This window comes from Salmo salar, chromosome 13, assembly GCF_965601325.2.
Source record: "Salmo salar chromosome 13, fSalSal1, whole genome shotgun sequence".
NCBI classification, from domain to species: Eukaryota; Metazoa; Chordata; class Actinopteri; order Salmoniformes; family Salmonidae; genus Salmo; species Salmo salar.
The window spans coordinates 28086579-28108853 of record NC_138303.1 but is presented as its reverse complement, the minus strand read 5'-3'; the positions used below and the strand labels follow the sequence as shown (position 1 = coordinate 28108853).

The 22275-nt window shown below is 43.7% G+C and overlaps 1 protein-coding gene across 1 annotated transcript; it reads left to right on the top strand.

Annotated features, from left to right (window-relative positions):
- The first annotated feature begins 3296 nt into the window (after nucleotides 1-3296).
- Nucleotides 3297-4231, top strand: LOC106566696 (actin-related protein 5). The gene is given in 4 exon segments (XM_082959695.1): nucleotides 3297-3303; nucleotides 3480-3609; nucleotides 3611-3624; nucleotides 3740-4231. Coding segments are annotated over 4 exon segments (390 nt in total). The 3' UTR covers nucleotides 3979-4231.
- Nucleotides 4232-22275: the final 18044 nt, after the last annotated feature.

The window sequence follows — 22275 nt, the reverse complement described above, 5'->3', positions numbered from 1 at the left end:
CTACTACCACAACTAAATGATAAGAATGATAATATTAACAGAGTGGTAACATGACAATAACCCAATAAATGTCTTAAGAGTCTTGCAGGAACACTTGAATATGACAGCTGATGACAAGCTAATTAGGATCTCTCTACCCTGCTTCTACAAAATGGAGGAGCTACATCAAGGCAGTCCCAAAGCGCTTGTAGCCTAATTGTTTCTCTGTGGCTCATCACGGTATGACATGCACAACAAGCAAAGGTTCCCAGTGTTAGGAACAGAGGTACAATGTCACGTCTTGCCTTCTGGGAGCCTATGTGGGAGATGACCTAGATCTGCTTATTAACATTAGAGGAGGTCCCCTGACTAGAGCTTTGTGCCTGAGCAGTGAACTGTGCCTCTGATTCAATGACACAGCATCAAGCTACAACATTCCCTGCTCCCAAATCTGTGCTAACCCGCCAATCAAGTCCCTGGACTGAAATAAATATGGAATGCATCCACCATTTGTTTGATTACACAGGGCATATGCCTGTTGTCTCTAAATTAAAGTATTTTATGATGCATGAATGATCTGATATGTAAGACCCTTGAGCTTAATTCTGTGGTTTTGTAACAATGGTGGCACAGAAAATGCATAGGTGAATATTTTCAATAACCAAAAAGATTGTATTTTCAGCTGGTTGAAGTTGGTGTACAAAACCGAAAGTAAAATACACAAAAACAAAACTGAACAGGAAGCATAGATATAGTGCACGTCAGAGGAGGCTGGTGGGATGAGCTATAGGAGGATGGGCTCATTGTAATAGCTAGAATGGAATAAATGGAATGGTATCAAACATATGGAAACCATGTTTGGCTCCGTTCCATTTATTCCACTCTAGCCATTACAATGAGCCCACCCTCCTATAGCTCATCCCACCAGCCTCCACTGCCACACATAGAACAGATCTACCGCTTCAAATCTGACAGATCTATAACTCACATTTCTATGTGAATTTGGTCGTGGCGCCCAGAAAGTTTTAAAATCTATGTCATGTGACATGAGTGATAGGGGACAGACCGTTTGGTGGTGGAGTGTCTATTGTCAGTGCCAAAGGCACCCTATATATCACCAGCTGAGGCTCCACTTTGCCCAGTCAATTGACAGTAATACTGTAAGTGCCAGACCAGAATAAATCGAGGCCTTTTCAGATATAAGGGTTGATAGGGATAGGATATCATATAACCATAAGAATAGATTGATAGGAGTAGCTCATCATTTCTGGCTGGACCTAATTCAGAATGCCCAAAAGATTAATTCATGCTTTGTTTGATGCATATTCATCTCAAATGCATGAGACCAGCTTTCATTGCCCCCTCTGTTGGCAAACACTCATTCATGGATGTGGTCTTTAATGCATTAGTCCAACTGTAAACGGGTTCTGGGTCATACAGTAGGTTATCACACCCAGTCTGTACTCACATTAACATGTTCATTGAGGAAACAAAAAATATTGTAGATAAAGCAATGCATCCATATAAAAACAAAAATGGTAGTAAATGACACTGACAGATGCCAGTAAATAGACTACAGAATGTATAAATACATAGTCCTAAAACAATAGTTGTTAGGGGATCTACAATAGAGGATGTAATATATTCTGAGCATCCCGGAACTTTTGGATGCTCACACAAGCCTTCGAGTCGCCCGTATTTTGTAGTAACACCCTTTCAAAATGACTTCCAAAACAGACACAACTTGCAAAATATTTTAATTTCAAGACTACAAATCATCTCCCGACATGATTGTCTAAATTGCTGCCGAATGCTTACAATCAACACCGGTCCCAATGGTAATAGATAACCGGCCCTCCTTTGAAAATAGCCGTTGAGCATGCAAAGGGGACTAACTACAGTAGGCGCTCCGCGGCTTCTGCTCAAATCATTGGCGGCGAGGATCAGAGGGACAGCTCGCAGTGAATCCCAAATCCGTAATGGCATCTCCAACCTCGAGCCCTTGCGATGGCTCCTGAAAAGCCGGTTCGACCGAAATGTGGTTGTAAACTTCGAGATACAGGAGCTGCTGTTCGATTCAGCCACCTCGGGAGTTGGCGCTCATGTGCGGCGTATAAGTTGTTCCACATTTTCTTTGTTGACTGTCCTGTTGACTGTTGTGCCCTCTCACTCTTGAATTAAATTTACGCGTACAAAGGTAGCTAACTAGATAGCTGCTCGTTCAGAAACATCTGATGTGGTTTCTCTCCCCCTGTTTTAGGGCAGTGTTGAACATCCGATAGTTCTCACAGAGGCGCCCTGCAACCCGCTGCACAGTCGCCAGATGATGTCAGTGCTGCTCTTTGAGTGCTAGAGTCCCCAATGCAGTGGTGGGGGACTCAAGTAAATGAAAGTCACCCAGTAAAATACTACTTCAGTAAAAGTCTAAAAGTACTTGTTTTTAAATATACTTAAGTATCAGAAGTAAATATAATTGCTCAAATATACTTAAGTATCAAAAGTAAAAGTATAAATCATTTCAAATGCCTTATAAAGCAAACCAGACAGCATCATTTTATTTTTTATTTACGGATAGCCAGGGGCATGCTCTAGCTCTCAGACATAATTTACAAACAAAGCATGTGTTGAGTGAGTCCACCAGATCAGAGGCAGTAGGGATGTTCTCTGTTTAGTGAGTCCACCAGATCAGAGGCAGTAGGGATGACCAGGGATGTTCTCTGTTTAGTGAGTCCACCAGATCAGAGGCAGTAGGGATGACCAGGGATGTTCTCTGTTTAGTGAGTCCACCAGATCAGAGGCAATAGGGATGACCAGGGATGTTCTCTGTTTAGTGAGTCCTCCAGATCAGAGGCAGTAGGGATGACCAGGGATGTTCTCTGTTTAGTGAGTCCACCAGATCAGAGGCAGTAGGGATGACCAGGGATGTTCTCTGTTTAGTGAGTCCACCAGATCAGAGGCAGTAGGGATGACCAGGGATGTTCTCTTGATAAGTGTGTGAATTACACAATTTTCCTGTCCTGCTAAGCATTCAAAATGTAGCGAGTACATTTGGGTGTCAATGAAAATGTATGGAGTAAAAAGTGTAAGTTGTCAAAAATATAAATAGTAAACTAAAGTACAGATACCCCAAAAAACTACTTAAGTAGTACGTTCAAGTATTTTTACTTAAGTACTTTACAACACTGCCCTCATGTATCCTATGGGGTGGATAGCCTGTACAGCTTATATTACAACACTGCTCTCTGCAACTCCCCACACACACACGGGCATTGTCCTGTCCTCCAGCTACCACTGCGGTCACATACTACCTGTTATCAATGGAAGGTACGCACTAACATGAGGTTTTAGGTGACTCCACTCATACTCAACCAGGTAGCCAGATCTGTCTATTCTTTTGCAAAATCCTCTATTTTGTTTTCATGCTAGAGGAGTTGGGAAAAGAACAAACAGATGTCGCTGCTATCTCACCAGATGTAACATGTCCTCTGGTGTTTCCCCAGGCTGGATGCGTGTGAACGTGGGTGGGAGCCAGGTGGTGTCCTACCTCCAGCGTCTTTTCCAGCTGAAGTACACTGGTCACCTGGCGGCCGTCACCCTCTGCCTCATAGAGCTGCTCCACAAACACAGCTACAGACTACCACCACGGTCTGCCTGCCATGGGGCCAGAGAGATGTATTGAGATTGTATGAAACAGTATGTGGTGCTTTGCTTTATATATAATATTTATATATCATTGCCTGACTCTCTCTCTCTACCTCAGAGCTGGAGAAGTGGTGCAGTGCAGAGTTCTAAGAGCAGGAGGTGCAACGCATGCAGCTGCCCTTCTCTGCCATGGTTCTGGGCGGCGCGGTGATTGTGGAGGAGATGCAGGAGAGACGCGCCCAGCAACTGCGCAGGCTGCAGGAGATAAACGGCTGGCGCAGGGAAGAGATGCTGCAGCAGGACCAAGAGCGTCTGGATAAACTATTGGCCCCGCAGGGAAGAACCATTATCTTTTAACCACTTTGTCAACCATGACCCTTAACTGCTGTGCAATTCCACAGTCTCAGAATTACGCAGAGTCCAATTTCTCACTTAAAATGTACTCCAAACAAAAAACATTGATTTCAAAGTTTAATAAACCATACAACCAAGGACTATGTTTAACAATTTACACTGAACATTTTACAAAAACACATTTACTGGAAAAACTATGCAGATGCAATGTTTGTTAACAGAATTTCATTAAAATCTCCCTCCGTTTTTTAATGTGTCCACGTTTTCCAAAAACTCTTACATATCTGCTCCAAATTAGGATTGAATAATTCCTGCAGAAAGAATGGGGGGGGGGGGGGGGGTCAGCTATAGCATGACACAATGACTTAGAACAAATATCTGTTGGTTATTCAACTAAAGTAAGTGAGGTGGACTTACACCTGGTAATGGAATTGCGGTATCACGGGTCCCTGATCTGTACTCCACAGAAATGCATATGGAAATGAATGTCATTCTCTTCATAGTGATGTATCCTGAAAAGATACACAAAGGTATAAATATGCAATATCCTCTTTTGCATATTTGGGTATTATTGTACACAGTGACTATTTTAATGAGCTCTGTCCCCAAACAAAACCAAATTTGGTTGGTCAGAACCGGACCAAATCTGAACTAATAGCAGTCTGTTTCACAATTTTGAACATTAAAGTACAGCACAATAGAGCTCAGTAGAGTAGAGTACAGAACAGTAGAGTACAGAACAGTAGAGTACAGAACAGTAGAGTACAGAACAGTATACAACGGGTGGGTCTAAACCTGAATGCTGATTAGTTAAAAGCGCATTTCAGCCGGTGTCTATTCCACAAATTACCATCGGCTAAATCTGACTTTAAAATGACTATTCATTCTGTTCCATCTGACTGCGCAATCCATAGTCTCGTTAACCCAGGTAGGGAAATTATAAACTTGATCTCCACTAGAAAAATAATCGAGACATTATCTCATATTTCTTTTCGACTAACATTTAGTTTTCAACAACAGAAATTTGTATAAACCCGTCTGTCTCCGACATTTGTAACATTGTTTTAATTTTCAAATTCGATCTCCAACTGTCCCATAGTAATGAACGTGTAATGGTCAAGAGTCAGGACGAGAGAGAGAGAGGCAGCGTTTCTCAACCATTAGAAATCATGAATCGGCTGGCATCATTTTTATGGATATATACAAAGAAATGTCAATTGGAAAAAGGTGAAACGAAGTGCAGCTAGTTTGCAGTCTTTCCAGCTTCAGTTTGAAATCGTTGTGTTAGCTGTGTTGTTGGCTAGCGAAATCGTGCCTCATTAGCTCATTGTTATGGATGTATCCAAATAAATGTCACTAGAAACAGCTTAAACAAATGCATCTCCTGTTGTTATTCTGTCTGCACTGTTTGACGTGACTGTAAATTAGCAGTAGTTGGCTAGCAAGCAAGGAATAAGAACGTTGCCAGTATGGCAATGGAACATTTAGAAGTAATGACTGGGTCGCGTCCATAGATACAGAACAAAAAGACTGAACGACTGGGTCGCATCCTTGGTAACCGAACCAATAGAACGACTGACCAGCCGGCTTGGGTAGTAAACCCAGATTTTTTTTCCCGGACTATATATTGTGGAAGGATGAAATAGTATGAATAAATTAATAAAAATAACGTTTTTAATGAAAATATGTCAATCATTATTTGAATATATTTGTATCCCGTTGTATGAATGTGATAATGCCCGAGAAGCCGGTGTTTGGAGCCAGAATTCAGAATTCCATTGTCAGTTTAGCCTACATTTCACTGATCTTAGTAGCAGAAAGCATTTTTGTCTGCAGTTGTAGGTTTGGCTATTTGTTTCAAGTGTATGTGGTGGTTCTAGCTTGTATGGCGCCCTGGGCCAACCACCCCGTGCCGCCCCGGGCGGCTGCCCATGTCGCCCATACCTAAATCCGTTACTGATTTGTATTAGTCTATAAATACATATCTAGGGTTACTACCCAAGCCGGCTGGTCTTTCGTTCTATTGGCTGGGCTGATGAGACAGTTGATTGCGCAGTCAGATGGAACAGAGTAAATAAGCATTTTAACGTCATATATTTAGCCGGTGGTAACTTGTGGAATAGACATCGTCTGGAATGCGCTTTTAACTCAAAAAATTCAGAACCAGGAACAGATATAGCCCTTGGTTCTCTCCAGACCTGACTGCCCTTGACCAGCACAAAAACATCCTGTGGCGTACTGCATTAGCATCGAATAGCCCCGTGATATGCAACTTTTCAAGGAAGTTAGGAACCAATATACACAGGCAGTTAGTCAAGCTAAGGCTAGCTTTTCAAGCAGAAATTTGCATCCTGCAGCACAAACTCAAAAAAGTTCTGGGCCACTGTAAAGTCCATGGAGAATAAGAGCACCTCCTCCCAGCTGCCCACTGCACTGAGGCTAGGAAACACTGTCACCACCGATAAATCCACTATAATTGAGAATTTCAATAAGCATTTTTCTACGGCTGGCCATGCTTTCCACCTGGCTACCCCGATCAACAGCCCTCCACCCCCCACAGCAACTCGCCCAAGCCTCCCCCATTTCTCTTTCACCCAAATCCAGATGGCTGATGTTCTGAAAGAGCTGCAAAATCTGGACCCTTACAAATCAGCCGGGCTAGACAATCTGGACCCCTACAAATCAGCAGGGCTAGACAATCTGGACTCTCTTTCTAAAATTATCTCCTGAAATTGTTGCAACCCCTATTACTAGCCTGTTCAACCTCTCTTTCGTATCGTCTGAGATTCCCAAAGATTGGAAAGCTGCCGCGGTCATCCCCCTCTTCAAAGGGGGAGACACTCTAGACCCAAACTGCTACAGACCTACATCTATCCTACCCTGCCTTTCTAAGGTCTTCGACAGCCAAGTTAACAAACAGATTACCGACCATTTCGAATCCCACCGTACCTTCTCCGCTATGCAATCTGGTTTCAGAGCTGGTCATGGGTGCACCTTAGCCACGTTCAAGGTCCTAAACGATATCATAACCGCCATCGATAAGAGACATTACTGTGCAGCCGTATTCGTTGACGTGGCCAAGGCTTTCGACTTTGTCAATCACCACATTCTTATCGGCAGACTCAACAGCCTTGATTTCTCAAATGATTGCCTCGCAGGGTTCACCAACTACCTCTCTGATAGAGTTCAGTGTGTCAAATCGGAGATCCTGTTGTCCGGACCTCTGGCAGTCTCTGTGTGTGCGCCACAGGGTTCAATTCTTGGGCCGACTCTCTTCTCTGTATACATCAATGATGTCGCTCTTGCTGCTGGTGATTCCCTGATCTACCTCTACGCAGACGACATCATTCTGTATACCTCTGGCCCTTCTTTGAACACTGTGTTAACTAACCTCCAGACGAGCTTCAATGCCATACAACTCTCCTTCCGTGGCCTCCAACTGCTCTTAAATGCAAGTTAAACTAAATGCATGCTCTTCAACCGATCGCTGCCCGCACCTTCCCGCCCGTCCAGAATCATTACTCTGGACGGTTCTGACTTAGAATATGTGGACGACTACAAATACCTAGGTGTCTGGTTAGAATGTAAACTCTCATTCCAGACTCACATTAAGCATCTTCAATCCAAAATTAAATCTAGAATCGGCTTCCTATTTCGCAACAAAGCTTCCTTCACTCATGCTGCCAAACATACCCTAGTAAAACTGACCATCCTACCGATCCTCGACTTCGGCGATGTCATTTACAAAATAGCCTCCAACACTCTACTCAACAAATTGGATGCAGTCTATCACAGTGCCATCCGTTTTGTCACCAAAGCCCCATATACTACCCACCACTGCGACCTGTACACTCTCGCTTCATACTCGTCGCCAAACCCGCTGGCTCCAGGTCATCTACAAGTCTCTGCTAGGTAAAGCCCCGCCTTATCTCAGCTCACTGGTCACCATAGCACCACCCACCCGTAGCACGCACTCTAGCAGGTATATCTCACTGGTCACCCCCAAAGCCAATTCCTACTTTGGCCGCCTTTCCTTCCAGTTCTCTGCTGCCAATGACTGGAACAAACTGCAAAAACAATCACTGAAGCTGGAGACTCATATCTCCCTCACTAAGCACCAGCTGTCAGAGCAGCTCACAGATCACTATACCTGTACATAGCCCATCTGTAAATAGCCCATCCAACTCCCTCATCCCCATACTGTATTTATTTATGTTGCTCCTTTGCACCCCAGTATCTCTACTTGCACATTCATCTTCTGCACATCTACCATTCCAGTGTTTAATTGCTATATTGTAATTACTTCACCACCATGGCCTATTTATTGCCTTACCTCCCTTATCCTACCACATTTGCACATACTGTATATAGACTTTTTCTACTGTATTAGTGACTGTATGCTTGTTTATTCCATGTGTAACTGTTTGTCACGGCTGTTTAAAGGAGCAAACCAAAGTGCAGCGTGTGTTTCGTTCGACATATTTATTTAATCCGTGAAACTATGCAATACATCAAATTACTGAAATTTACATCACATTACATTTACATTTAAGTCATTTAGCAGACGCTCTTATCCAGAGCGACTTACAAATTGGTGGGGGGGGGGGGGGGGGGGTTAGAAGGATTACTACCTATCCCAGGTATTCCTTAAAGAGGTGGGGTTTCAGGTGTCTCCGGAAGGTGGTGATTGACTCCGCTGTCCTGGCGTCGTGAGGGAGCTTGTTCCACCATTGGGGTGCCAGAGCAGCGAACAGTTTTGACTGGGCTGAGCGGGAACTGTGCTTCCTCAGAGGTAGGGGGGCCAGCAGGCCAGAGGTGGATGAACGCAGTGCCCTTGTTTGGGTGTAGGGCCTGATCAGAGCCTGAAGGTATGGAGGTGCCGTTCCCCTCACAGCTCCGTAGGCAAGCACCATGATCTTATAGCGGATGCGAGCTTCAACTGGAAGCCAGTGGAGAGAGCGGAGGAGCGGGGTGACGTGAGAGAACTTGGGAAGGTTGAACACCAGACGGGCTGCGGCGTTCTGGATGAGTTGTAGGGGTTTAATGGCACAGGCAGGGAGCCCAGCCAACAGCGAGTTGCAGTAATCCAGACGGGAGATGACAAGTGCCTGGATTAGGACCTGCGCCGCTTCCTGTGTGAGGCAGGGTCGTACTCTGCGAATGTTGTAGAGCATGAACCTACAGGATCGGGTCACCGCCTTGATGTTAGTGGAGAACGACAGGGTGTTGTCCAGGATCACGCCAAGGTTCTTAGCACTCTGGGAGGAGGACACAAGGGAGTTGTCAACCGTGATGGCGAGATCATGGAACGGGCAGTCCTTCCCCGGGAGGAAGAGCAGCTCCATCTTGCCGAGGTTCAGCTTGAGGTGGTGATCCGTCATCCACACTGATATGTCTGACAGACATGCAGAGATGCGATTCGCCGCCTGGTTATCAGAAGGGGGAAAGGAGAAGATTAATTGTGTGTCGTCTGCATAGCAATGATAGGAGAGACCATGTGAGGATATGACAGAGCCAAGTGACTTGAAGTATAGCGAGAATAGGAGAGGGCCTAGAACTGAGCCCTGGGGGACACCAGTGGTGAGAGCGCGTGGTGCGGAGACAGATTCTCGCCACGCCACCTGGTAGGAGCGACCTGTCAGGTAGGACGCAATCCAAGCGTGGGCTGCGCCGGAGATGCCCAACTCGGAGAGGGTGGAGAGGAGGATCTGATGGTTCACAGTATCAAAGGCAGCAGATAGGTCTAGAAGGATGAGAGCAGAGGAGAGAGAGTTAGCTTTAGCAGTGCGGAGAGCCTCCGTGACACAGAGAAGAGCAGTCTCAGTTGAATGCCCAGTCTTGAAACCTGACTGATTAGGATCAAGAAGGTCATTCTGAGAGAGATAGCAGGAGAGCTGGCCAAGGACGGCACGTTCAAGAGTTTTGGAGAGAAAAGAAAGAAGGGATACTGGTCTGTATTTGTTGACATCGGAGGGATCGAGTGTAGGTTTTTTCAGAAGGGGTGCAACTCTCGCTCTCTTGAAGACGGAAGGGACGTAGCCAGCGGTCAAGGATGAGTTGATGAGCGAGGTGAGGAGGGGAGGGTCTCCGGAAATGGTCTGGAGAAGAGAGGAGGGGATTGGGTCAAGTGGGCAGGTTGTTGGGCGGCCGGCAGTCACAAGACGCGAGATTTCATCTGGAGAGAGAGGGGAGAAAGAGGTCAAAGCACAGGGTAGGGCAGTGTGAGCAGGACCAGCGGTGTCGTTTGACTTAGCAAACGAGGATCGGATATCGTCAACCTTCTTTTCAAAATGGTTGACAAAGTCATCCGCAGAGAGGGAGGGGGGGGGGGAGGGGGAGGAGGATTCAGGAGGGAGGAGAAGGTAGCAAAGAGCTTCCTAGGGTTAGAGGCAGATGCTTGTAATTTAGAGTGGTAGAAAGTGGCTTTAGCAGCAGAGACAGAAGAGGAGAATGTAGAGAGGAGGGAGTGAAAGGATGCCAGGTCCGCAGGGAGGCGAGATTTCCTCCATTTCCGCTCGGCTACCCGGAGCCCTGTTCTGTGAGCTCGCAGTGAGTCGTCGAGCCACGGAGCAGGAGGGGAGGACCGAGCCGGCCTGGAGGATAGGGGACAGAGAAAATCAAAAGGATGCAGAAAGGGAGGAGAGGAGGGTTGAGGAGGCAGAATCAGGAGATAGGTTGGAGAAAGTTTGAGCAGAGGGAAGAGATGATAGGATGGAAGAGGAGAGAGTAGCGGGAGAGAGAGAGCGAAGGTTGGGACGGCGCAATACCATCCGAGTAGGGGCAGAGTGAGAAGTGTTGGATGAGAGCGAGAGGGAAAAGGATACAAGGTAGTGGTCGGAGATTTGGAGGGGAGTTGCAATGAGATTAGTGGAAGAACAGCATCTAGTAAAGATGAGGTCAAGCGTATTGCCTGCCTTGTGAGTAGGGGGGGGAAGGTGAGAGGGTGAGGTCAAAAGAGGAGAGGAGTGGAAAGAAGGAGGCAGAGAGGAATGAGTCAAAGGTAGATGTGGGGAGGTTAAAGTCACCCAGAACTGTGAGAGGTGAGCCATCCTCAGGAAAGGAACTTATCAAGGCGTCAAGCTCATTGATGAACTCTCCAAGGGAACCTGGAGGGCGATAAATGATAAGGATGTTAAGCTTGAAAGGGCTGGTAACTGTGACAGCATGGAATTCAAATGAGGAGATAGACAGATGGGTCAGGGGAGAAAGAGAGAATGTCCACTTGGGAGAGATGAGGATTCCAGTGCCACCACCCCGCTGGCTCGATGCTCTAGGGGTATGCGAGAACACGTGGGCAAACGAGGAGAGAGCAGTAGGAGTAGCAGTGTTATCTGTGGTAATCCATGTTTCCGTCAGCGCCAGGAAGTCTAGGGACTGGAGGGTAGCATAGGCTGAGATGAACTCAGCCTTGTTGGCCGCAGACCGGCAGTTCCAGAGGCTGCCGGAGACCTGGAACTCCACGTGGGTCGTGCGCGCTGGGACCACCAGGTTAGAGTGGCAGCGGCCACGCGGTGTGAAGCGTTTGTATGGCCTGTGCAGAGGGGAGAGAACAGGGATAGACAGACACATAGTTGACAAGCTACAGAAGTGTTGTTTCTTGTATTATTGTCTCTTGTGTCTTTGATATCCTTTTTCTTCTGTCCTGATTTTCTCTTTCTTTTCTTCTGTTAACTAGATATTCTTTGTTGTTCTTCGTTAGCTAGCTAGCTTCTTCCAAAAGAGTCCCTAGCAACTGCTTAGCAACTGGTAAACAATTCAGCTAGCTAAGATAAAATTGTAGTTATGAAAAATAGTTATTTTTCAAAATGTACTAAACAACAAACTGACGCAGAGGAAAACAAACATTACTCACAAATATTATCACCCACAAAACCCAGGAAGAAAAACCCCTACTTAAATATGATCTCCAATTAGAGGCAACGAGGACCAGCTGCCTCCAATTGGAGATCAACCCCAAAAACAACATAGAAATAGAACAACTAGAACTTAAACATAGAAATAGAAAACATAGAAAAACACAACACCCCCTGTCACGCCCTGACCTACTCTACCATAGAAAATAACCTCTTACTATGGTCAGGACGTGACAGTGTTGTTGTATGTGTCGAACTGCTTTGCTTTATCTTGGCCAGGTCGCAGTTGCAAATGAGAACTTGTTCTCAACTAGCCTACCTGGTTAAATAAAGGTGTAAAAAAAATAGATTTCATCTTCCCGACCCGACATTATACAGTGCATTCGGAAAAGATTCCCCTTGACTTTAAAAATTGTTTTGTAGATAGATTTTTTTCCCTTATCAATCTACAAAACAATACCTCATAGTGACAAAGCAAAAACAGTTTTTTTGAAATTTTAGCAAATTTATTGAAGATAAAAAACTAACTTATTTACATACAGTACCAGTCAAAAGTTGACACACCTACTCATTCAAGGGTCTTTATTTTTACTATTGTCTACATTGTATAATAATAGTGAAGACATCAAAACTATGAATTAACACATATGGAATCATGTATTAACCAAAAAAGTGTTAAACAAATATATTTTATATTTGAGATTCTTCAAAGTAGCCACCCTTTGCTTTGATGACAGCTTTGCACACTCTTGGCATTCTCTCAACCAGCTTCATGAGGTAGTCACCTGGAATGCATTTTAATTAACAGGTGTGCCTTCTTAAAAGTTAATTTGTGGAATTTCTTTCCTTCTTATTACGTTTGAGCCGATCAGTTGTGTTGTGACGAGGTATACAGAAGATAGCCCTATTTGGTAAAAGACCAAGTCCATATTATGTCAAGAACAGCTCAAATAAGCAAAGAGAAACAACAGTCCATCATTACTTTAAGACAAATTTCAAGACTTTTGAAAGTTTCTTCAAGTGTAGTCAAAAGAAACATCAAGCGCTATGATGAAACTGGCTCCCATGAGGACCGCCACAGGAAAGGAAGACCCAGAGTTACCTCTGCTGCAGAGGATAAGTTTATTACAGTTACCAGCCTCAGAAATTGCAGCCCAAATAAATCATTCACAGAGTTCAAATAACAAACACATCAACATCAACTGTTCAGAGGAGACTGCGTGAATCAGGCCTTCATGGTCGAATTGCTGCGAAGAAACCACTACTAAAGAACACCAATAAGAAAAAGAGACTTGCTTGGGCCAAGAAAGATGCGATGGACATTAGACCAGTTGAAATCTGTCCTTTGGTCTGATGAGTCCAAATTAGATTTTTGGTTCCAGCCACTGTGTCTTTGTGAGACGCAAAGTAGGTGAACGGATGATCTCCGCATGTGTGGTTCCCACTGTGAAGCATTGAGGAGGAGGGGGGATGGTGTAGGGGTGCTTTGTTGGTGACACTGTCAGTGATTTACTTAGAATTCAAGGCACACTTAACCAGCATGGCTACCACAGCATTCTGCAGCGATACGCCATCCCATCTGGTTTGCGCTTAGTTGGACTATCATTTGTTTTTGAACAGGACAATGACCCAACACACCTCCAAGCTCTGTAAGGGCTATTTGACATAGGAGAGTGATGCATCAGATGACCTGGCCTCCACAATCACCCGACTTCAACCCAATTGAGATGGTTTGGGATGAGTTTGACCGCAGAGTGAAGGAAAAGCAACCAAGCGTCGTGGCTGTAATCGCTGCCAAAGGTGTTTCAACAAAGTACTGAGTAAAGGGTCTGAATACTTATGTAAATGTGATATTTCTGTTTTATTTATCTTTGGAAATAAATTTGCCTATATTTCTAAAAACGTTTTGCTTTGTCATTAAGGGGTATTGTGTGTAGATTGAAAAAAAAAGGGGGGGGGGGGGGCTATTTATTCCATTTTAGAATAAGGCTGTAACATAACAAAATTTGGAAAAAGTCAAGGGGTCTGAATACTTTCTGACTGCTCTGTACATCAGTTAGGGCCTGTTTTTATTTTCATCAGTAACGTAGGCCCTGTTTTTTTTTATCAATAACTTCATAATGTCAAAGTTACAGATGCTCAAATATCATAACCTCCCAGAGACGCTAACCTCCCCTGTTATTGTAATGATGAGAGGTTAGCATTTCTTGGGAGTGTCATCACTCATCATTATTCACAATTCATTCAGGACTATCCATAATCATGGTAGCATCCACATTAATGTAGAAGTGTTTCGAAACATATTCTATTTTTATTTAGATTATGTAAAACCCCACCTTATCTCAGCTCACTGGTCACCATAGCAGCACCCACCCATAGCATGCGCTCAAGCAGGTATATTTCAATGGTCACCCCCAAAGCCAATTCCTCGTTTTGGCCGCCTTTCCTTCCAGTTCTCTGCTGCCAATGACTGGAACGAATTGCAATTTAAAAAAAAAAAAAAAAAAAAAAATCTCTGAAGCTGGAGACTCATATCTCCCTCACTAACTTTAAGCATCAGCTGTCAGAGCAGCTTACAGATCATTGCACCTGTAAATAGCCCATCTGTAAATAGCCCATCCAACTACCTCATCCACATATTGTTATTTAATTTGCTCCTTTGCACCGCAGTATCTCTACTTGCACATTCATCTTCTGCACATGTATCACTCCAGTGTTTAATTGCTAAATTGTAATTACTTCACCACTACGGCCTATTTATTGCCTTACCTCCCTAATCTTACCTCATTTCCACACACTGTATATAGACTTTTCTATTGTGTTATTGACTGAATGTTTGTTTATTCCATGTGTAACTCTGTGTTGTTGTTTGTGTCGCACTGCTTTGCTTTATCTTGGCCAGGTCGCAGTTGTAAATGAGAACTTGTTCTCAACTGGCCTACCTGGTTAAATAAAGGTGAAATAAAATAAAAAATTTAAAGTGACTCCAAAATGACACACTACATTATTTACCATTCATTTCTGTTGCACACAAAATAATCTGAAACACAACCAAAACAAACAGAAAATGCATCCAACAAGTTTGTAGTCACAAGCTTGCATGTTAGGAATATGGGACCAAATACAAAACATTTGACTAATTTCATATACATAAGTTAATTTGTCCCAATACTTTTGGTCTCCTAAAATGGGGGGGACTATGTACAAAAAGTGCTGTAATTTCTAACATGCCATCATTGTATGTTGTATGTGTGTGGCCGTGTGCGTGTGAATAGGAGATGTTGGAGGACGGCTGCTTGGAGCAGTTCCATAAGAACCTGGTACAGCTGAACATGGACTCTGCTGAGGAGCTGCAGTCCTACATTAACAAGCTGAGCCTAATGGTGGATCAGGGCAGGCAGCGACTCTTACAGGTCATCATAGGGTCTAGCTACAATGAACGGAGCAAAGAGATCCTTGACAAAAACCTGCTCCAGAGCGCTCGGGACCTCAGACTGGGGCAAAGGTTCCCCTTCCAACAGGACAGCGACCCTAAGCACACAGCCAAGACAACGCAGAAGTTGATTCGGGACAAGTGTCTTAATGTCCTTGAGTGGCCCAGCCAGAGCTCGGACTTGAACCCGATCGAACATCTATGGAGAGACCTGAAAATAGCTGTGCAGCAGCGCTCCCCATCCAACCTGTCAGAATTTGAGAGGATCTGTAGAGAAGAATGGGAGAAACTCCCCAAATAGAGGTGTGCCAAGCTTGTAGCGTCATACCCAATAAGACTCGAGGCTGTAATCGCTGCCAAAGGTGCTTCAAAGTACTGAGTAAAGGGTCTGAAAACTTATGTAAATGTGAAATTACATTTTTTATAAATTTGCAAAAATGTCTAAAAAACTATTTTTGTTTTGTAATTATGGGGTATTGTGTGTAGATTAATGATGGGAAAATAACTATTTAATCCATTTTCAAATAAGGCTGTAACGTGACAAAATGTGGAAAAAGTCAAGGGGTCTGAATACTTTACGAATGCACTATATACAGAAGTATGTGGACACCCCTTCAAATTAGTGGATATGGCAATTTTAGCCACACCCGTGGCTGACAGGTGTATAAAATCAAGCACACAGCCATGCAATCTCCATATTAAAAACATTGACAGTAGAATGTCCTTACTGAAGAGCTCAGTGACTTTCAACGTGGCACTGACATAGGATGCCACCTTTACAACAAGTCAGTCAGCCTTGAAGTCGTAGGCCAAAAAAGTACACGGAACGGGACTGCTGAAGCGCTTAGGGCGTAAAAATCAGCTGTCCTCAGTTGTAACACTCACTACAGAGATTCCAACAGCCTCTGGAAACAACGTCAGCACAAGAACTGTTCGTCAGGAGTTTTATGAAATGTATTTTTATGGCCGAGCAGCCGCGCACACTAGCCTAAGATCACCATGCGCAATGCCAAGTGTCGGCTGGAGTGGTGTAAAGCTTGCCGCCATTGGACTTTGGGGCAGTGGAAACGCGTTCTCTGGAGTGCTGAATCACGCTTCACCATCTCGCAGTCCGATGGACAAATCTGGGTTTGGCGAATGCCAGGAGAACGCTACCTGCCTGAATGCATAGTGCCAAACGTAAAGTATGGTGGAGGAGGAATAATGGTCTGGGGCTGTTTTTCATGGTTCGGGCTAGGCACCTTTGTTCCAGTAAATGGAAATCTTAACGCTACAGCATACAATGACATTCAAGACAATTCTGTGCTTCCAACTTTGTGGCAACAGTTTGGGGAAGGCCCTTTCCTGTTTCAGCATGACAATGCCCCTGTGCACAAAGCGAGGTCCATACAGAAATGGTTTGTCGAGATCGGTGTGGAAGAACTTGACTGGCCTGCAGAGCCATGACCTCAACCCCATCGAACACTTTTGGGATGAATTATTACGCCGACTGCGAGCCAGGTCTAATCGCCCAACATCAGTGCCCGACCTCACTAATGCTCGTGGCGGAATGGAAGCAAGTCCCTGCAGCAATCCAACATCTAGTGGAAAGTCTTCCCAGAAGAGTGGAGGCTGTTACAGCAGCAAAGGGTGAACAAACTCCGTATTAATGCCCATGATTTTGGAATGAGATGTTCGACTAGCAGGTGTCCACATACTTTTGGTCATGTAGTGGTTAAGGTTGGGACGAAGGTAGGGCAATAATATTATATACCAGCAGTATAAATACTCAGTGACTTGTACAAGTTTTAATTTAAACAATATGGTGATAAGGAGAGGGCCATATTACACTTACTTGAGCAGCATAGTAAACCCCTGTTCTGAGTCTCTCCTCTCCTTCTGACTCTCTCATCCAAATGTTGGTACCCTTTCCCAGATCTGTAGCTCAACACAATCCTGTCTTGGCGCTCTACGGACGATTCCTTTGAGCTCATGGCTATGGTTTTTGCTCTGACGTGCACTGTCAACTGTGGGACTTTATATAGATTGGTGTGTGCCTTTCCAAATCATGTCCAATCAATTGAATTTACCACAGGTGGACTCTAATCAAGTTGTAGAAACGTCTCAAGGATGATCAATGGAAACAGGATGCACCTGAGCTCAATTTCGGGTCTCATAGCAAAAGGTCTGAATACTTATGTAAATAAGGTATTTGTTTTATAAACAAACATTTCTAAAAAACGTTTTTCTCTTTGTCATGATGGGGTATTGTGTGTAGATTGATGAGGAAAATGTTTTATTTAATCAAATGTAGAATAAGGCTGTAACATAACAAAAGGTGGAAAAAGTCAAGGGGTCTGAATACTTTCCGAATGCGCTGTATACCATGGTGCTGTGCATTTTGGGATTTCAAAGCAGCACAGATGATGATGGACTAATGGACCACTCTTATTGAATGGTTACTACAATAGACCTGTCTGAAGGCATTGGGCTGTTTGATTGTGTTAGTCCTTTTTATACTTCATCACATACATTTGTGGTTTTACTTGTGGCGTTTTTATAATGCAATCAAGCTTTGTTCAAGATTCATTCAAGGATATGTTGTTAAAAAAACCCATCTAGATGCCACAAGCAGTCATTTGCTGTCAAATATCACAAAAAACATACTGTATATGCAGCGACAATGTTCTGTGTAAGACTTTCAAGTTCCTCTTTATTCTATGTGCTATATAGATTAAAGAGGTGCAGTACACCATTAAGCCACAAGGTGCTATTACTCCACAGCTTTTTTGTTATAGAGATAAACACAGCGGTGCTCGTCTGCCCCAGCAGGTTTGGAACCTGTCGAAGGAGGAGAATAACTGAGATATGATTGATTGAATAGTTGTGTAAACTTTTGAGGTTATTGTAAAGCTGGCAGCATCATAGGTCAACTCCATCTGTAAATACACTCACCACACAGGGCAAAGGCAGGAGGGCCCAGCCAGCCATACATTTGTCTCAGCATAGGATTTACAGCCATTTGCAGACACTGAGTCTGACTTGGATGAACCCAACCCAATAAAGTGTCTAAATTATGATCCGATGCATTAACAAGCCCTCATAATTATCCCAGAGGACTGATCTACGGTGGAGAGGAACAAGTGCAATCACATGTATATCTTCTCAGAACACACAATGAACAACCTCAGAACCAAAGATGATGGTTAACTAGCTGTTAACAGGAAGTATTATGACCTTTGCAGCCGTAGAACCACAAGTAAAATAAATGGTTATACAGCATGATAAACATCCAGTGATCCTTTACTGTACAAAGCTTTCAGCCAGTTCCAAAGGGGACGACAGGGTGCATTTTTTTACCCCATAGATAGACAATGGTGCAGTTCCAAAGGCAAACAAAACAATAATCACATCAACAGAGGAGTATGATGCAGCGCATCAAAACAAAACACTTGTTTCACTAAACTACTTGATATGACACAATAAAAAAATATAACGTATAAAAGAGAGGGCATTCATTCTATTTTCCAGTCAAGTGGGGAACACCACAGGCTTTTAACCAAATACAATTATCATATTTGACCACCTGACAAATGCACCATCAGCACAATTGAGAGAAAACATGCTTTTGTCCAACAACACCACTCCAGCATGTCCTGCTGTGATCCGGAGGACAAAAATCCATATTAAACAGTACAGATGTAATGAACGAAGGCTTCACCTTCAGGTCTGTGTGGGATGATGGTGAAGTGATGTTCTCATGATGATTTATGAACGATAAAAGGTAGGAATGACTTATTCAGTATGCTGTTATTCTGCCATGGTTTTTTTTCTGTGATTTGCAGTACTAGTATAATGAGGGCACCTTCACCTTTTTAAAGGGGAAGTTCACCCCAAAACACTTCTAGGCCCTTTATAACACTTGCCTGGCTGTTTGTCAGTACCCCAGACAGTTTAGGTCCACTGTTTTGAGTATTTAGATTTCTGTATTTTTATATCAAAATGCTGACTTTCCGAAATTACCTAAAATGCATTAAAAACGGTGTATTTATTGTTACATAAACAATGATTGGTGTCTCTGCATTGAATTGCCAAATACATGTGTTGTTTAAAAAATAAAAAATAAAATACTTTGGGATAGCGCAAAGATATTCCATAAAGTCTGTAACCTGGTAGATACTGTTCTTTGTGGTTCTAAGGTGGATAATTACAGGAGGCGGGACGAAGGAGTGTCTTATACTATTGGTCTTCAAGAAAGGAAATCAGAACGAGAGGAAGTAAACAAAGAGATGGTAGCTAGCAAGGCTTGCGGTTAGTAATCTCTGAAGTAAAGTAAGGCAAATAACGTTAATAGTCGAGTAGCTGAGTGACATTGGCCAAAATTAAGTGCAATTATGTTTGGGTCAGATACAAATACACTACATATTTCAACTCTTTTCATGAATGCAAGCTATCCGACATCCTGCTTATGGTTTCGATACGACGCCTGAAGTAATTTACCAGCTGCGGTTGACCGTGTCCAGTGATCACTTTATGGCCACTGACTACAATGGGTACACCTGCTTGTAGAACATCTCATTTCAAAATCATGGGCATTAATACGGAGTTGGTCCTTCCTTTGCTGCTATAACAGCCTTCGCTATTCTGGGAAGGCTTTCCACTAGATGTTGAAACATTGCTGCGAGGACTTGCTTCCATTCAGCCACAAGAGCGTTAGTGAGGTCGGGCACTGATGTTGGGCGATTAGGCCTGGCTCACACTCAGTGTTCCAATTCATCCCAAAGGTCAGTGCTCTGTGCAGGCCAGTCAAGTTCTTCCACACTGATCTCAACAAACAATTTCTGTATGGACCTCGCTTTGTGCACGGGGGCATTGTCATGCTGAAACAGGAAAGGGCCTTCCCCAAACTGTTGCCACAAAGTTGGAAGCACAGAATTGTCTAGAATGTCATTGTATGCTTTAGCATTAAGATTTCCCTTCACTGGTGCTAAGGGGCCTAGCCCAAACCATGAAAAACAGCCCAAGGCCATTATTCCTCCACCATACTTTACAGTTGGCACTAGGCATGGGTCAGGTAGCGTTCTCCTGGCATTCGCCAAACCCAGATTCGTCCGTCGGACTTCCAGATGGTGAAGTGTGATTCATCACTCCAGAGAACACGTTTCCACTGCTCCAGAGTCCAATGGCGGCGAGCTTTACACCACTCCAGCTGACGCATGGCATTGCGCATGGTGATCTTAAGCTTGTGTGCAGCTGCTCGGACATGGAAACCCATTTCATAAAGCTACGGACGAACAGTGCTGACGTTGCTTCCAGATGATTTTTAAACGCACTCAGGGGTCCCGTGAGCTTGTGTGGCCTACCACTTCCCGGCTGAGCCGTTGTTGCTTCTAGACGTTTCCACTTCACAATAACAGCACTTACAATTGACCGGAGCAGTTCTTGCTTGTTGGAAAGGTGGCATCCTATGACTGTGCCACCTTGAAAGTCACTGAGCTCTTCGGTAAGGCCATTCTACTGCTAATGTTTGTCTATGGAGATTGCATGGCTGTTTGCTTGATTTTAAACACCTGTCAGCAACGAGTGTGGCTGAAATAGCCGAATCCATTAATTTGAAGGGGTGTTCACATACTTTTGTATATATAGTGTATGTTGCTAGCTAGCTAAGTTGCTAACACCTGTTGCTAGTCACCACAAAGTAATATATTATTTGTTGCCATTCCTGGAACTAGTTGGTGGTGTTTTTAGCTTAGCTACTACTATAATGGTTATGTTATCCTGTCCTACTATTTTGCTTGTTTTGCAATTCTGTTTTTCATTATAACGTTACTGATGAGAAATAGTATATTATTTTCTACTAGGTATCACACTTTTTTATAGTGCTATTGATTGCATCAAATGACTTGCCCTAGTTAAGGTCCATAAGTTGGACACAGCCCCAGCCAGAGCCATGTATATACATATATGTCTCTGGCCCTAGCTGGTGCATGAGTTGTAATGACAACAAACTAGCCCAACCTTTACATTATTTACATTTAAAACATTAAGAATATCAGATCTTGCCCTGAATTGACATGTAATGACTGACCCTTTTATACCAGCCAACATCACCAATCACTCTTTCTGTTTCTACAGTACCTGCCTGGGAGGGAATGGAAGAAAGATAGGGGTGGTGGAACAGACATGAGAATAGGACAATCAACCATACTGTCTCGGATTTTATCGTCGTTCAATTTCTCACATCTTTTATCTTTGTATCCTTTTCACAGTCTTTTCAATGTTCCTCCACTCATGCCTCCTCCAAGGATGCAAGGAGAGATTAATTAGGACTAATTGAAATGTTTTGTTTTGTTATTCTGTTACACATCTTTCAGGAGATCCAAGAAGCCATGTGGAGTATTCCAAACAGGCCAAGGACTGGGTAGAGAAGAGTGTCGAAACAGAAGACATTCAACTTTAGAACCCAACTGGTCCAGCAGACAGTCAAGCGGCAGGAAGATAAACAGATCATATACAAAGACCCAGACTTCGAGGAGGTGGTGCCAAAACGTTTCAGCCTAACTTTGCAATGAACTTTAACTAGCCCTAATGATGTCAGTGTTATGTTGTGGAACGCCATCGATAACATGTCATGTAATCATTACTATTCTATTCTATTAATAGGGCACGTATCCACTCGTTCTAGACACTGTTTACCTAGCCAGCAAGTCATCATTGTCAGACAAACTTAAAGGGGACTACAATAGCCAGTTGCATTATGGGGTGTAGGCAGGCTACTCAGATACAGTTGGTAGGCTATAGAGTACCACAGTATGAGTCATAATACCCATAAAACCTAGCGGTCAAACAGTGAAATGGATCCAATCATTTTTCCATCATTCATTTTTCCCATAGGTGATTTTAGAAGCACTTAAAATCGGGCTGTGTTTTGTGTAGGCTTACCCTGGTGTGACGTTTTGATAACCGTGTAAATCTCTCTAGGACAAGCCCGGACTTGAACCCGATCGAACATCTATGGAGAGACCTGAAAATAGC